Source organism: Anabrus simplex, chromosome 6 (genome assembly GCF_040414725.1).
Source record: "Anabrus simplex isolate iqAnaSimp1 chromosome 6, ASM4041472v1, whole genome shotgun sequence".
NCBI lineage: Eukaryota > Metazoa > Arthropoda > Insecta > Orthoptera > Tettigoniidae > Anabrus > Anabrus simplex.
In genome coordinates, this window is record NC_090270.1 from 214,004,830 (window position 1) to 214,022,927 (window position 18,098).

The 18,098-nt window shown below is 41.2% G+C and overlaps 1 protein-coding gene across 1 annotated transcript; it reads right to left on the reverse strand.

Moving 5' to 3' along the window:
- Positions 1-2,753: 2,753 nt before the first annotated feature.
- On the reverse strand, positions 2,754-17,648 carry LOC136876332 (tubulin beta-1 chain-like). The gene is made up of 2 exons (XM_067150184.2): positions 17,502-17,648; positions 2,754-4,307 (listed from the first exon to the last, which is right to left on the reverse strand). The coding sequence occupies exons 1-2, from the start codon at positions 17,556-17,558 to the stop codon at positions 3,024-3,026; spliced, it is 1,341 nt and encodes a 446-aa protein (XP_067006285.1). The 5' UTR covers positions 17,559-17,648; the 3' UTR covers positions 2,754-3,023.
- Positions 17,649-18,098: the final 450 nt, after the last annotated feature.

The following is an 18,098-nucleotide window of genomic DNA, read 5'->3' on the forward strand; positions in this document are numbered from 1 at the left end:
TATTCGAACCTGAGACGGGGAAGATATGCTTTGCTACATACGCAACCCCCATTACACATGAGTGGAACGTGTAATCTAAAATGCCCGACTTTACTCGAATTCTTTCAGAAGGGGTGATGGGCAACGCTCTCGAGACCGATTCTCGTGTGCTGCGAGCTGTGCGACGTCCCAGTAACTACGAGTGCAAAACATGATAGTTATCATCAGCAGTTTCCACATGGAAACGCGTGTGACGATAAATTTTGTCAAAATTCTAGGAAAGCACTGCATGTTGAACTATGAGCTCTTTACCATTAACGAAAGTGAATAGAGAATGCTAGTATCTGAAACTGTTCACGAGTTATGCCAGATGTAAACCTACCTGGATGCCTCACAATCGTTGTCGGCAGGGTAGCTTCTTGTGATTCAGACCGGGCCGGTGGTGTTCTGTGACGATTCCCCTTCATTGATATTATGCGTTTGTAAGTGCCGGATCATCCCAGAAGTATTTCTGCCGATGTATTTTACTTCTTTTGAATAAGCAACACAGTGGGCTGTGCTATATGACATCTCTTAAAAATAACCGATATCCACGACTTACGTTGCGTTTCGGACATCGTCTTCAAGTTGTCGCGTACAATTAGACACAGTTCACATTGCACCGTCATATATAGAAGTACTTACCTAATTATGACGCGAATACTCTATAGTATTGTAAGTAATTATTTCCTTCGTCACCAAAATATCGGTAAACACAAGCAGTGGTCATATGTTATTGAATGCGGGGTCTGATAACGATGTACACCTGCCTGTCGGAAGAATTGGAGCAAATTGAAGCAATTTAGATTGCACATTCCACTCATGCGTAATGGTGGTTGCATATGCAGCAAGGCGCATCTTGTCTCGAGTTCGAATAATGCACGCCCCTAGTATCCAGGTACGTGTACCTACACTAGCCGTCAGGTTCTGTACATAAACCACTCATTCGTGTACCTACCAGAGCACACAATGCCCGAATGCGTATCCTTTATAATTAAGTTATACTGCGTCAAAATAGACCTCGTTAGAAATGAACGCCCTAGTCGCTTGTTGACACGTATTTACGAAAATGAGAAGGCCCGTGGTTGGCTATTCGCATATTCGGAACAAACAACCTTCAGCTCCGACTACCTGTAGGTCTACAACACGCTGCTCGCCGCACAATGTGGGGACAGCGCTCTCGAGATTTTTCGAAATTTCTCGCGAGAAATAATGCCCGCGCTAGTCTCGAGAAATCCCGAGACCTCGTCTCAGACTGCCCACCACTACTATCAAGCTCACGCTCGTAGTTACTGGGACGTCGCACAGCTCGCAGCACAGAATAATCAGTCTCGAGAGCGTTGCCCATTACCCCTGTCGAGAGAATTTAGATTACACGTTCCACTCATGTGTAATGGTGGTTTCATATGCAGCCATGCACATCTTGCCCCGTCTCAAGTTCGAATACTGCGCGCCTCTAGTATCCGGGTAGGTATACATCCTATCTGCAGTTATTTACAGATTATACAGGATTATTCAGATAAGATGTCCACCTCAAGTAAGTCGGGAACGGTTTAAGATAATGACATTCTCTTTTCACTTTCGTTAATGGTATTAAAGGCGCCATAGCTAAACATGTAATACTTTTCCAGGCTTTTGAAAAAAAAATATAGGTTCACACGTTTCCATATGAAACGTTACTTCACGCAATAACTGCGTATGGTATACTATAAAGTTTATACTCTTAGTTGCTGGGACGTGGTACAGATTGCAACACAGGAAAATCGTTCGAGATTCTCGCGAGTATCGAGCGAGAGCGTTGCCCATCATTATCTAGTAGTGGGAAGGAAGCGGCCGTGATCTCCACTAAGGTACAGCCCCAGCATTTCCCTGGTGTGAAAATGGGAAACCACGGAAGACCATCTTCAGGGCTGCCGACAGTGGGGTTCAAACACTCCTTACGATTTTTTCCACAGCAAATCTTGTACAACACCAAAATAAATCTCTTTCAATTTATGAAAAAGGTAATCACCAATAACACTCTTTGCCAAACTTAAAGAACTGTCAAATAGAATTTCAATAAAACCAAGCCTCACTTAAAGTATGATTTACAGTATTATCTTCACCTGGTAGTAACATTAATTGGCCTTACTGCAACAAATTACATTAACTACTAATATTTTCTTTACGTTCCACTAACTACTTTTACGGTTTTCGGAGATACCGGAATTTAATCCCGCAGTAGTTCTTTTACGTGCCAGTAAATTTATCGACACGAGGCTGACGTATTTGAGCACCTTCAAATAAAACCGGACTGAGCCAGGATCGAATCTGCCAAGTTGGGGTCAGAAGGCCAGCGCCTCAACCGTCAGCCACTCAGACACATTAACTATTAATTTCCAAGGAATCCCAGTCATGTTCTAATACATGTTTATGAAAGGGGTTCTTAATGACTGAAACACCTTTCAAAAGTTATAATTGGTACTTTTAATTTTTAATACCAAGAGTATGACAATCTAAAAAAAAAAATGAACATTCTAATATTTTAATTATCAGGTTCCATATATTGAAGTATTGTTGAAAACCCATATGCAGAGACATAAATAGTTAATTCAATCACCAACTCTTTAATACTCAGCAACTGTCCTACATACATTTTCATGAACCAATATTCGCAGGTTAGGTAATCCCAGCAGGAAGTGGTCGACTAGGATAATAGGAAGTGAAAGAACTGCGTTAAACATAACTCTAAGATGTATTTGGCAGCCATTTAATGTCAATCCACAAGTCAGAAATGGCATAATTTATTTGGACACAAAAGCTCATTGACAAAATAATCTAGAAGAACAAAATGTCACAAATTACAAGCGAAATAAATTAATGTCCTTTCTCTGTAGCCAAATATAAATATTCAGTCTTTTAGTACATTAGGTACTTTGGAATGTACAATAAAAATCTACAAAAAAATATAATACATAGAAAAATTAAGGTTTTTTGTTGGGTACAAGAATTTTGTCAGTTCGGATTTAGTTCTCATCTTCCGCTTCCTGCTCTTCATCGAACTCTGCTTCTTCGTCAGCAGTGGCTTCTTGATACTGTTGATATTCTGATACAAGATCATTCATGTTTGACTCTGCTTCAGTGAATTCCATTTCGTCCATGCCCTCACCAGTGTACCAATGCAAGAAAGCCTTGCGCCTGAACATGGCAGTGAACTGTTCTGAAATACGCTTGAACAGCTCCTGGATGGCAGTGGAGTTTCCAATAAAGGTGGCAGACATCTTCAGACCTCGGGGTGGGATGTCGCAGACGGCAGTCTTCACGTTGTTAGGAATCCATTCAACAAAGTAACTGCTATTTTTGTTCTGGATGTTCAACATCTGCTCGTCAACTTCCTTCATTGACATACGGCCTCTGAAAACTGCAGCCACTGTGAGGTAGCGACCATGTCGTGGATCGCAGGCAGCCATCATGTTCTTCGCATCAAACATCTGTTGTGTGAGTTCAGGAACTGTGAGGGCACGGTACTGCTGGCTGCCGCGGGATGTGAGAGGAGCAAAACCAGGCATAAAGAAGTGGAGTCGAGGGAAGGGAACCATATTAACGGCGAGCTTCCTGAGATCAGCATTCAACTGACCAGGGAACCTAAGACACGTCGTAACACCGGACATTGTGAGAGAAACAAGATGGTTCAAGTCACCGTAGGTAGGGGTTGTGAGTTTCAGAGTCCTGAAGCAAATATCGTAGAGAGCTTCATTATCAATACAGTATGTTTCGTCTGTATTTTCAACCAACTGGTGGACAGAGAGGGTAGCGTTGTATGGTTCCACAACAGTGTCTGATACTTTGGGAGAAGGTACTACTGAGTAGGTGTTCATAATTCTGTCAGGGTATTCCTCGCGGATCTTGGAGATAAGGAGAGTTCCCATGCCGGATCCAGTGCCACCTCCCAGTGAATGTGTAAGCTGGAATCCCTGCAGGCAGTCACAGCTTTCGGCCTCTTTCCTGACTACATCCAGAACGGAATCCACCAACTCTGCTCCTTCCGTGTAGTGACCCTTTGCCCAGTTGTTGCCAGCACCGCTCTGACCGAAAACAAAATTATCGGGACGGAAAATCTGGCCGAAAGGTCCTGAACGAACAGAGTCCATGGTGCCAGGTTCAAGATCCACAAGAATGGCACGAGGCACATATTTTCCCCCAGAGGCTTCATTGTAGTAAACGTTTATTCGTTCTAACTGAAGGTCCGAATCTCCGTGGTAGGCTCCAGTTGGGTCGATTCCATGCTCATCAGAGATGATCTCCCAGAACTAGAAAGAAACAGAAGAGAATTAGCTGCTGCAGATATTACATCAATAACATGCAATAAGTGACAGAAAGTCGTCCCAAACATTAATATAACACACTGCCCATATCTTAAAATAGTATCAGTAGAAATTATATTTATTCATCATGGAAGAATGTTTCCATCCGAAAGCTTGCATAAGTGGTGAAAGCGATTGTAGTTACTCGGTAACTGACCTGCTAGGCCTAACGTTGAGAAAATTTTAGCAGTCCCCTTGCCACAAGTACAAGGCAGCAGCTTTCTGTTGAATTTATGTGTCATTTCTTACACAAAAGCTTCAACAAACCCCCCCTAAGGTGGAACTCGTCTGCCCATAGCCATTCGTTCTCCCTTAGGTTATAAGGTTTGGTAAGAGCCACCCAACCGTCGTCTAGACAGTCACAGGTAGTACCGTATACTGTCGCATACGGTAAATAGACATTGCAGATAAGGGAAGAACACTGGAAGACATCATTAACAAGAGACTCGCCAACAGTTGTGTAAAACTGGAACTGTAAAATGATGATTGAAAAATGTGTAACTGCTCAGTTCCCACCACTGTCGTAATATAAACTTGTAATACAATCCATTTTCCATACACAAGTAACTTAAAGAAAAATAATGGTTCCTGTATGCCATACCCATGACGAGCCATACGTAATTTTCAAGACATCTTACAAATAAAAGACTAAGTACCGAGCTCGATAGCTGTAGTCGTTTAAGTGCGGCCAGTATCCAGTATTCGGGAGATAGTAGGTTCGAACCCCACTGTCGGCAGGCCTGAAAATGGTTTTCCGTGGTTTCCCATTTTCACACCAGGCAAATGCTGGGTCTGTACCTTAATTAAGGCCACGGCCGCCTCCTTCCCAATCCTAGCCATTTCCTATCCCATCGTCGCCGTAAGACCTGTGTCGGTGCGACGTAAAAAGCCAATTGTAAAAGATTAAGTTGAACAACTTAATGTTTGAAAAATATACAAGGAATTCATTGTCCATAAGTGATCAAACCTCCTTTCTTTACAGTTTGTCCTGAATGGTTAGGATTCAAAATATGTTTAGTAGAAGAGATCCAAGACAAGTAAATTTCTCAAGAAACCTGCTAGAATAATGAGCACTTCGAAAGAAAAGGACATCTTTGGAGTAATTTTCTGTTTCAATCCAGGGACCTTTTCTCCTGCCACACCACTGATAACAAACGTACTAGCACAATTCATATACAATGAAACTGTTCATAACGGAGTTTCTTCAGATAACACAGCAAGATAAGCATTTCATAGTAAGTTCCCATGTTCTACCTTTTCTGATGAAAATAACATCCGAGCGGAAAATTTGGCTTTATAAATAATCCTTTCGAAAAGTCTGGGAACGTGTAATTTTGAAACCGTTCAATTTCGAATAGGACCGTCTAATACACAGTTCCAAAAATTAGGGGAACGTACTTTTGAACCTATGTCATTCTCCACAAAATAGTACCTCACACCCAGGTATATTACCAACTAAACCTTTATTCTTTACCGTTGAAGTTGAAACTGGTTGTAAATAAATACCAATAAAATAAATAACACGAATAAGTAAATTAGAAAATATATAAATAAATAAAATGACTCAAAAACGTAATAAAATTAATAAACACAATTAATCGAAATGTCCGTAGTATGGCCGCCAGAGTTCACCAGAATGGATCTCTCGAATTTAGATAGAGCATGATATTTCTTCATCTCCCAGGGCGTATACATAATGCTGCGTACTGGTACATCTGCTTCAGGCCTTACCTAACCTTCTGAAAACGACTAAATAGGTAGGAACTGCACCTAGGTTCATCAATAACTCCACTGATTCTAAAATATCTAACTATATTCTTAATAAAATCCGTGCATGAGCACCTCATCAACACGCCTATACTTATAATACACAAACAAAAGATTGCTGGAAGACTCCATATTTACAACAACAAAGAAAACAGTGGTAAAACGAAAGCGAGAACTAAGCCACCATTTGTAGCTAGTCCGTTGAACAATGTACATATAATTATGTATACTAGACTTATCTAAAGTTGGCGTCTGACAGGTAAGGTTGGAGGGAGGAGCACTGCACGTGCCATTTCACGATGTTGCCACATTCCAGCATTCCTTTCTACATGCTCTTACCCCTCGCTTCCGGCTCACTTGTTCCCTCCTTCATTCTGACCGCTGTGATCTGTTGTAGACTACCTGGCCAGGCGGTGTCGTCCCATTTGCGATCACTCTTATACAAACAATCAGGTTCTTATCAGTGACAGTGACAGGTTTGGCAACTCCCAGCAAGACGAGCTGCCCTGAAGTTTTATCTCCATGGCAACCGCAGTCGCCCCACCCTCGTTTCCATGGCAACCACACAGCCACTCCCTTTATCCCGCCTCGGCAGGCAGTAAACGGACATCCCTCTAAGAAATGTCAGGCGCCAACTCTTATTATTAGCAGTATAGATAAGAACCCTTCACTGCCACTGTATCAACACGACTTGCCGATTCTCATAATCGGCACTTATATCACACAGATACTGTACTTCGACATATAGTGCAAGGGTGTGATATTTGTACTATCACAAAGTATACAGAAGAACATCGATGGATTCGCGGTCATTTTCAGAACACAAACGGAAGCGTCCAAATAGAGGCGAAAACAGATAATAGTCCGCCAGGGTGGACTTTTATCACTGCTGGAGGGCTTCAGCATGGTGTTTGTCCTCCACGAGCATTTATCACAGCTACGTGGCATGCTCCGTATAAGTCGGAGGTTATGTTGCGGTATCAGGTCCCATTTTTTCATTGAGAGTCTGTTCGACGTCTTTGAGAGTCTGTGGTGGAACAGGGAGCCCAAGAACACTTCTGTCAAGCCTATCGCACACATGCTCGATGGGATTAAGGTCGGGACTCACTGATGGCCATTCCATCTCTTTAATGTCCAGTTCTCGCAAGACAGCTCTGGTGATGCGCGCTACATGAGCCCTGGCATTGTCGTGCATGAGTACGAATTCAGGGCAACACTGTATGCAGCAACCAACACATGATGTAACATGTATCTGCTCGATGTACCCCGCAGTGGTAGATTACCACGGACGACGCCGATATCCGTACGGCCATCAATACTGATGCCACCCCAACATCACAGAACCTTGTCCGAATCGGTCACCTTCTTGGACAACATCTGGCATGTACTCCTCACCATGGCGTCTCCATACACGTGACATCCATCACGCTGTGTCAGGGGAAATCTGAACTCGTCTGTGAACACACAGGTCTCCGTTCGCGCAGGTGCCAGTTGACGTGGGTACGGGCAAACAGAAGGGGAGCTGCGCGATGTTGCTGCGTTAAACGGGGCACTCGAACAGGACGTCTGGGTCATAAGGACACTTCTCTTAACCTGTTCCTTACTGTCTGGTCAGACACCGTGACTCTAGTGACCCTCCTGAGGTCTTGCTGTAGATCTCTGGCAGTTGCTGAACGACGCAGTTCGCACAGATGGTTAGATATAGGTCATCCTGTGGGGTTCTCATGCGTCCACGACCTTGTCCAACCCTCCTTGTGAACGGGTCTGTCTCATTGTAGCGATTTCACAAGCGGTGAATAATTGACGGAGAGAGACAGATCCACAGCAACACGACGAAAGTCCGTCCTTCCTGGATCAAAGTGACAGCCCTTGCGACTTGAACCTCGTTAAGGTGTCTCATCGGATGTGCTGGTTTACGTACAACGTGATCAAATGACCGCAGTAGTCTGTACCTCACAACGACACACTGACGCACCGCTATTCACTTTGTTTTGAGGGTTCACCTGACAGTTTAATGCACGGCTACGCCTACAGATGGAAACCGATTTGACATACTCTGAGTAGCTAAGGTCTCAAGGTACGCTGTACGACCACTGGAACCCATCTGCCAAATTAACGTTCACGTACCAGACGTTACAAAACATGTTCGCCTAACTTTTTTGAACTGTGTATAAAGAGAATTCTACGGAGTAACAGTAGTAAAGAAAAGGTTAATTGTAAATTCCCTGCATAAATTTGAAATGTTTTTCTAACAAATACATACAAAATAGAATGTTCATCTAAATTAAAAAACACAACCTTCCTAAATATTGTATTCATTGCAACAGAAATGTTGGCAACAAGAATGACTCAATGAACAGTCCTCACTCCTGGCAGGACAGATGGAAGTTACCTCTTGTTACATAATTACAAACTACACTGTAGTTCCTGGAATATGTTTCTTTCTCGCACATAAAAATAACCATCATAGAAGAAATACGGCGCGCCAAGATATCAATAGGGCTGTGTACTTTCCTGCTTATGAGGAGTAGGCCTACAACTAGATTCATTGAATGGTAGATAAATTGATAGCATAGAGTGAACAGTGGCAAGACGTCGGTCGTATGTCATTTGAACGGTCTATTCCAAGATTGAATTTTCATCTAAATTAAAAAAAAACAGCCTTCCTAAATATTGCCATTCATCGCAACAGAAATGATAACAAAAAATGACTAATATCAATGAACAGACCCCAATCCGGCAGGACAAAAGGAAGTTAGCTCTCGTTACATGATTACAAACTATACTGTACCGTATACGTCGAATCCAGATACGCGTGCGAACGAAGAAAGTGAGTATCGGAAGGCGAGTAAGTCTTGCTTAGGGTCACAATCTACTGCCCAACCCGTAATACGAAACCCCGCCAGCAAAACATTCTGCAACCGAAATGACCCTAAAACAGATTTCGGGCGCGTAACCTGGTAACCTAGTAAAAGCTATTTCAAACAAATGAACATCTACAGACACAGTGTATGTCAGGCGTGTTAGCCGCCACGGCCTCGTCTGAAGTCGTTTCCTTTACTATCCACTTTCTTCCTTTTTGTCGGGTGTACACTGGTCGAAAAGATTTCCGGGCAGAATTAAGAGTAATCTTAAAAGTAGAATATGCTACAGTACAGTCAGAAACTAGTAGATTTCATATTTTAACGATTACGTAGTGGTCAAGATGCCGTAAGGAATGGAATGTCGCAATCAGAGTTACCGATTGGCATGGCTGATGACGAGGGGTGTTCAGAAAATTGTAATACTTAAAAAAAAAAAAAACTATGCTTGGATCAATTCACAGCAAAACAGGAATGCATTAATATTGAAGTTTACAGGCTTCAATCAATATGCATTTTTATAAATCTGTGTGAAAAGAGTACGATTTGGCGGCACCCAGGACTTGTTCCTTTGGTTTTTGAAGGAAGTGTAGGTGGTAAGAACGGTGGGGTAGATTATGAATGAATATGACAAATATATTTGAGTAGACGTAGTGGTTACGTGGAGGCTCAGGCGGCAGCGCGCCGGCCTCACCGCTGGATACCGCGGTTCAAATCCCGGTCACTCCACGTGAAATTTGTGCTGGACAAAGCGGAGGCAAGACAGGTTTTCCTCCGGGTACTCCGGTTTTCCCTGTTATCTTTCATTCCAGCAACACTTTCCATTAACATTGGATTTAATCTGTCAGTCATTTATCATTGCCCCAGAGGAGTGCGACAAGCTACTGCAGCCGGCACATTTCCTATCCTCGCCGCTAGATGGGGGTTTCATTCATTTCATTCCTGACCCGGTCGAATGACTGGAAACAGGCTGTGGGATTTCAGTGGTTATGTGGAAATAATGAAGGTTAACACAGGATAGAGTGGCATGTGGAGGTGTATCAAACTAGTCTGTAAACTGATGACTCAAACAATAACAACGTATGTAAGTCACAATAATACACTGTAGATATGGCACGAAGATGTATTTAAAATATCCTCTTTCTTGTTTCGTAAAGACAAAAGCTCAATTGCCATTCACTAGAACGTAGATCAGACATCGACAGTATTCAGACACCAGACAGGATACAAAACTGAAGTACAGCAAACCTACATCACACATGCCTGCTAACTTGCTGTCAAAACTGTACCGTGCGTTATATTTTTAAGAAGCCCAACATACTGCACATGGATAAAATACAATTTCCATAAACCATGACGGCTCTTGGAGTGGTAGGGTTTCCATTATCCGTTAACCACGGCATTTGTGGGATAATGGTCAGCTCTCTTCGAGTTCCTCGCGGAGAATTGAACCTCCGTTCAGCCGGGTGAAATGAACATGCCTTTAAAGCCTCTGCTATGCAGCACTTAATCATACATGAAACCAACCAAGAAATACTTTGTACTTTTATAAATCATAAAGTGAAACAATTCTAGATATAATAATAATAATAATAATAATAATAATAATAATAATAATAATAATAGCTTTACGTCAAACTAAGTACTTTCGCGGTTTTCGGAGACGCTGAGGTGCCGGAAGGCCGGCGCCTCAACCGTCTGAGCCACTCAGCCCGGCCTACTTATATTAGCAAGCAAATTCGACATTTTCAATTCCTTTCCCGCAGAAAAAAAATTATTCAGTAAAATATGTGAAGGCTGTCATTTTGGACCGGTAACTCAACATGCTGCCTTTCCCCTTCCGCCATTTCCAAGGAAGGACATTGTGTCGCCTGGTCATTTCCTCTCTGACGAAAGGTGGGTATCGACTGCGGGAAAAATCAATATTATTTTGTCTTACTGCACGCGAGCGACTAAACTTTAAACAGGTCAATTGCGCGCGAGCAGGTGTACCCCAAAATACGTCAAATGCTTGCGGTCGTCATGTAACAGGTGTAGCTGTACTATTAGTAAATAATGTTAAGTCATTCGTTGTCTGTGAAATAGTTGACATTTCAAATACAGACGTTACTATCGATAGGAAATGTATTTATGGCGCTAGAAGGTAAATTTTGCTGCTATTACCGAAAATGTTAGACAAAGTTCAGAGCTTTGCAAGAAATGTATGTTGAATATTCAGCCCGAAGGCTAGTTGGATCCTCAACAGGTCCACTATTGTCATAGATGGCCGATGTGTCACTAAAGAGGCGTACTAGGGAAATGAGGAGGTGAGGTAGTTTCCCGTTGCTTTCCTCACGCAGGAAATGCCAAGTGTAATGTTGATAACATTTCTTAGCAGACAAATTTGCGAAAATCGTAAAATAAAGCAATTTCCTCAATTGTGCCGAAAGCTGAAGGTCGAAATGGCCTGAAAAGACTTCAAAATGTGAGTCTTGGACAGCTCTATCAAACTAAAAAAAAATACGAAAAATACTTCCGTCCTAAATGCAGTTCCAGAAAAACGGCCTAAAATCACTTGTTTCTTTACTCGTTTTCTCTCATTTAAATCCTAGCCAAATTAACATTTATATAATTATTTCTGTAATGTGCTCCTTGGTTCACTACCCTCAAGCGTTTTTGATTTTTTGAAAAATCTCCACACCGAATGTAGTTATAAGGGCTTAAGTGAAACTCTACATTGACTCACATTAGCGCTTGTAGGGGTAGAAAAAGGCAAACTGCTAATCTAATCGACCGGATAATGATTATTAAGAAAAGGATTGTAATTTTTAGGTGTATATGAAGAATATAAGAGCCTCCGTGACTCAGGCGGCAGCACGCCGGCCTCTCGCCGCTGGGTTCCGTGGTTCAAACCCCGGTCTCTCCAAGCGAGATTTGCTCTGGACAAAGCGGAGGCGGGGCAGGTTTTTCTCCGGGGACTCCGGTTTTCCCTGTCATATTTCATTCCAGCAACACTCTATATCATTTCATCCCCTGTGGCTTGGTTCTAAAAGGGCCAATGTCATTTTTTATCGAAATTGAGATATTAACTTATACAAACGCGTTTTACCCTGGCTTGCAACATGTTAAAAGGGCCAATCTCTCTGTTAAGTACTAAACGAACAGTTAACGTTTAATTAAATAAGCCCTTGCTAGTAATGTTAAGATTACCAATAAAGATTAGAGACTGTCAATTTTTAAAGAATACGATAGTGCAGTCGCTTAATTGCGGCCAGTGTCCAGTATTCGGGAGATAGTAGGTTCGAACCCCACTATCGGCAGCCCTGAAAATGGTTTTCCGTGGTTTCCCATTTTCACACCAGGCAAATGCTGGGGCTGTACTTTAATTAAGGCCACGGCCGATTCCTTCTCACTCCTAGCCATTTCCTGTACCATCGTCGCCATAAGACCTATCTGAGTCGGTGCGACGTAAAGCAACTAGCAAAAAAAAAAAAAGAATACGATAGAAAATATTAGCATTTATTTATTTATTCCTGACTTACATTTGTGGCGAAGTTAGGGCTCACGGCCCTCTTTTACACTTAACCACTATAAACAGAATTTAAAAATGTAAACATAAAAGTAAGACATAGAAATTCTAAAAAGAAATAATACTACAGACAAATAATTCTAAGACTACCGGTAAGTTAGGCCTACATATCAGTACAGCAATTAATGTGATAATTACTACTACTACTACTACTACTACTACTACTAATAATAATAATAATAATAAATGAAGAAAACCCATTCACACAACATACACACAATGACTCACACAACTCAGTTTTATGTTACCAGGAAAAACTTTCTGCAGGCAGATTTGAATTTAATAAGGCGACTTCCACAAAGAAAGTATAAAGTTATTTAAAGTTAGTTGTTGAAAAATATAATTGGAATACTATAAGCAAAACTTCAAATGCTCATAGTTCAAAAACAGTTTTTTTGACATTGGCCCTTTTAGAACCAAGCCACAGCATTAATCATTGCCCCAGAGGAGTGCTACAGGCTTCAGCAGCCGGTACAATTCCTATCCTCGCCGCTAGTTGGAGGCTTCATTAATTCCATTCCTGACCCGGTCGAATGACGAAACACGCTGTGGATTTTAATTTCATGAAGAATATTGTCATTTTATTAAATGTATGTATGTATGTATGTTCAGTCCGTCAGAGATTCCGCTGGTGGTATCCTCAACAGGTCTGCCATCAGCTGTCATAGATGGCCTAGGCATCACTGAAGAGGCGTACTAGGGAAATGAGGAGTGAGGTAGTTTCCCGTTGCTTTCCTCACCGAGTCAGAGTTGCTATTACATATCAGTCTGCCAAGCCCACTGAAATGCATACACCAACCGACCCTATGAGCAACATTTTCACACCATTCATAGCAGGGACTGGCTGAATAAGGATTGGCATTACTAGCATCGCTCATACCTCAGCCACTTTCATATTGTCAAAGCCAAGGATAAGACAGACAGATTTATGAAAGTAACAAAATTGCTCTAGCCTATACCAGAAGACATAGTCCACTATAAACACTAGGTCCTGCCAGCAAAGGCATTTATTAAATGTATTGATCTAAAATTCGTAGCTTATATCCCTAGGGTGTTTTCAACATTCAGCTGCTTGCCTGAAGGGAGTTTTGCTTTCTGCTTATTGCCGAACAGGTCGCGTACGAGAAAGTATTTACTAAAATCCTTGATGCCTGTGATAATATTAAGTTTGAACCATCAACATATGTGGCTGATTCTCAAGTAGCCATACATAAAGCAGTGAGTCAGGTGTAGCCGTCATCATCTACAATAGGCCTAGTTTGTAGATTTCATTTGACACAGGCTCGGGGAGAGAAAAATTCAAAATTCAGAGCTATCTTCTGAATATAAATTAAACTCTACCTACTGATATTGGTCAAGCATTGTACTGTATGTTCGGTTTAGGTTTGCTTTCTGTCGAGGAAGAAGGAAATGCCTTGGCAGATGTACAGTAGTGACATTAATTCTGTACACTTTATTGAAATGTTCAAACATTATAAAATCACGAAATGTATACAAGTTGTGGTACACTAAATCAATAAATTATGCTTCTATCTTTTGTTTATGATATGTATACTAAATATTTATCATTTTTCGTTGTATTTTTATTAAAAATAAATAGATATAACTGACAACGATAAAAAACTCCACTATTTTACATGCTTTTGCACCTGTAAAACAAGTTTGTCATTTTTGTCCCGACAAATCAGACAATGAAACCGTATTATTATTATTGCTTTATCCAGTGAGAAAAAAGCATTATGATCACTGTTGTAACAGTAATAGTCAGCAAAACATTGCTCTTGTTGAAGTGTAAGATTTCTTTAAAGTGAGCTGAGTCGAGACGGAATACAGTATTGAAAACAATGTCTCTTGTGCCGAAACGTGCTGATTGGTCACCGAGTAAAAGGAGTAAAGCAACAACACTCCGTGAAGGTTATACTTACGAAGAAATAGGAAAAAGGTTTGGTGGAGGCGCTACGAAGTTGGGTGTGAGGAAAGTTCGCAAGCAGTATGAAGAAACTGGATCAACCAAAACTGCTCCAAGAACTGGCAGAATACCAATATTGACTGATCAAGACTGTCGTAGAATCTGCCGTCTTTCTCTACAAGATCGTCGGCGTACCGCAAAATATATAAATGTCATCTTGAAGACTTCAGGGGTTGAAGTTTCAGATCGAACGGTCAGACAAACTTCGTGAAAATGGTTTGAGAGCGAGGACTCCAAGAGAGAAGCCTTATCTGAACAAAATGCAGAGGCAGAAACGTTTGAAATGGGTTTTAGCACACAAAAATTGGACAAAAGAAGACTGGACTAGAGTCATTTGGTGTGACGAGCCCAAGATGAGCATCTTTGGAAGCGGTGGATTAAAGTTCGTTCGTCGTCGACCAGGCGAAGACTTGTTACCCTAAGTGCACCACTGCCACTATGAAGCATCCCATCAGTGTCATGGTGTGGGGCTGCATGACAAGACATGGAATTGGACGTCTGCAAGTGTTACAGGGCAACATTAACGCCAAAAAAGAACCAAGAAGAAGTCATTGTGTTAAAATTGCTGCCCTCTATCCGTGATTTGTTTCAAAGTAACAACCATCAGTGCATCTTTCAACAAGACAAATGCGCCATGCCACAGCACTAGAATCAATAAGCAATGGTTTGCTGACCATCACAGTGTGCTTCCTTGGCCTGACAACAGTCCCGACCTCAACCCAATTGAGAACTTGTGAGCAAGGCTGAAAATTTTGGTTTCACGACGAAATCTCAGTAACAAGAGGGAGCTGCTAGAAGCCAACGCCAATTCATGATTCAGAGTGATCATACCAGAAGATCTCAGATTTGGTAGACTCGATGCCGCACAGAATCGAGGCAGTGATTAAACCTAAAGGATATCCCACGAAATACTGAGAAACTTTGTAATAACATTTGTACCTAATAATTTGTAATTTTCTGAAATCGTTGTGTTATGAGTATTTTGTTTATTTTATTAAATATTGAATTAATTTTCTATAGTTTAACTTAAATTTTCAAACAGCGGACATTAGGGCACGTTTCCTGAAAATTTGCAGTAAATTACAATGTATATTTCAACTAAAACTCCTGAATACAATTTTCCATGAATCACTAAAAAGTGTCCAGAATTAATGCCACTAGGCCTACTGTAATTAACATAAAACTCAGCAATCGGAATGTTACAAGTTTTGTTTTGTTTTTTTTCTATTTGCTTTACGTCGCATCGATACAGATATGTCTTACGGCGACGATGGGATAGGAAAGGCCTAGGAATTGGAAGGAAGCGACTGTAGCCTTAATTAAGGTACAGCCCCGACATTTGCCTGGAGTGAAAGTGGGAAACCACGGAAAACCATCTTCAGGGCAGCCGACAGTGGGGCTCGAACCCACTATCTCCCAATTACTGAATACTCGCCGTAGTTAAGCGACTGCAGCTATCGAGCTCGGTGTTACAAGTTTTGGAGCGTATTTATTTATTTATTCTGAATCAGTTTACGCCAGTAATGTCGGATTCGGACATAGCGAAAAGACCTACGAAAGCTTGTGAAACGTTCAACAACGGTTTTGGACTCAACGTTAACAATGCACGCACACACACAAAACTTTGTGATGCCATCGTTCAAACGCAGACAATGAATATTACAGGTACGTACAAATCTAAACCAGTCTGCAAAAAGCGTACAGTACAGAGGAATTAATTTTAAAATACAGACTAGGAATTATCTCACGATTGCATATCCTGAAGAGAGTTTCTTATTACAAGCAAGCTAGAATTTATATAATATATAGACTAGGGTATGAATATGCCCTGTTCTAATATGCGTACCGGTACACGTATTTTAACTTGACAAATGCAATTTTCTAATACAGGTATACATACTGACTTTTTGATAAATGTCCTAGACTAATTTGGACATGCAGATGACACTGCATTTTTAACCATACCTAAGAATGTCAAATAGGCAAACATTCATTATACATAGTCCTAAGTGTCAGAAAATCGGCGAAGTTGAACTATGCCCAAGACAAGCTGCCGCCCGCAGTCAGGACGTTTAAAACAGATTGAAATTTATCTTGCACGCAATCGAGGTCCTTACGAACATCTATCGGCGGGTGTGATAACACGGATAATGACGATAGTACCGTATCACATTTCTACAATATGCTCCTCAAACCTTCACTTATTCTACTGAATCGTATGAATTCAACCGAGTGAAAATGTCAAAACCATTAAGCACCGAAACACTGTGCTTAATAAAACAAATATTTTTACCACAAAAACGCAGAACCAGATTAAAATGTACGCACTAAATTCACGCCTTAAAGTAACATCCAACTTCTTATATAGGCTACTCCACGCTAAAATTAGTAACGTACTAAATCAACACAAAAGCAATGAACGTAGAAATAAGCCATTGCAATAAAACAGACAGATCACGGGAGGACATGTCGAAGCTACCACAAACATTTAGTCGATATCATACATAATCGAAAACAAAACATCCAAACGCATGCAAGATTATCAACTACAGAAAGCATCAAGGCTACTGCTCTATATGTAAAAAAGTAAATCAGAGGCACAAAGATGAAGGGAAGAGTTACAAAAGAAATATGTTGAGGCCTTGAGCCCAAAAAACAGTTACCCAAAATGGACATTTTTAAATTGATAACTGTTCATTAGCTGTTTAAAACAAGTATGTTCAAATTTTCATTTATTTCCCTATTACCGGAAATAATACGCATCGAAAAACAAATATCAACATGATCTGGGCGTCTATAGTCCCAGCAATGAAGATATCCTGCCGACATGCATAAGAGTATTTTGAAAAGAAAAAAGTATTAGACACAAAGTCACCAAGTCTTTCCCATTTCGAGAAGAAACACCGGTTAGGATTATTGTTATGTTAGTTCAAAAGCACTCAAACGACATACAACACAATACAAATCTTTCTCACCTTTGCTCCAATTTGGTTTCCGCATTGACCAGCCTGAATGTGTACAATTTCCCTCATCTCGTAAGTTCGTTCGCGCTCTCAAACAATCAACTACTCCACACGCTTTTCGCAGACCAAGTGAACTGTTTTGCATTGGAACCTGCCTTACTAATTTTTCAAGCAATCATTAGCTACGCCCTAGTTGGAATCTGATTGGTTAGCCGGGGAGAGTAGCTACGTCACGCAATACAGCCAACCCACCGGAAAGTCACTAAACCCACTCAATAGCTGTGTGGCTGCCTTATCTCGGGCATGTCCCGCAAAAAAATCTCCTTTTAAAACATTTAAAATCTCCTTTTAATACATTCACCGCTATAAATCTATTTCCGTCGTTTTGTATTTTTTTTAAAAAAACACTTTCAAAACGTGGTTTTAAGTTTCAGACTACAGGTGTACCCGAGTTGTTCTTCTTCTTAATCTGTTTACCGCCCTAGGTTTTTTCCTCGGACTCAGCGAGCGATCCCACCTCTACCGCCGCAAAGGCGTGAGACTTTGGGTCGGGTATACAACTGGGAAGGAGGACGAGTACCTCGCCTCGCCCAGTCGGCTTCACCTGCT

Coding starts and splice junctions, on each gene's coding strand:
- LOC136876332 (XM_067150184.2), bottom strand. CDS start 17,558: ATGAGGGAAATTGTACACATTCAGGCTGGTCAATGCGGAAACCAAATT. Junction 4,308..17,501: donor GAAACCAAATTGGAGCAAAG/GTGAGAAAGATT, acceptor GTTTCTTTCTAG/TTCTGGGAGATCATCTCTGA.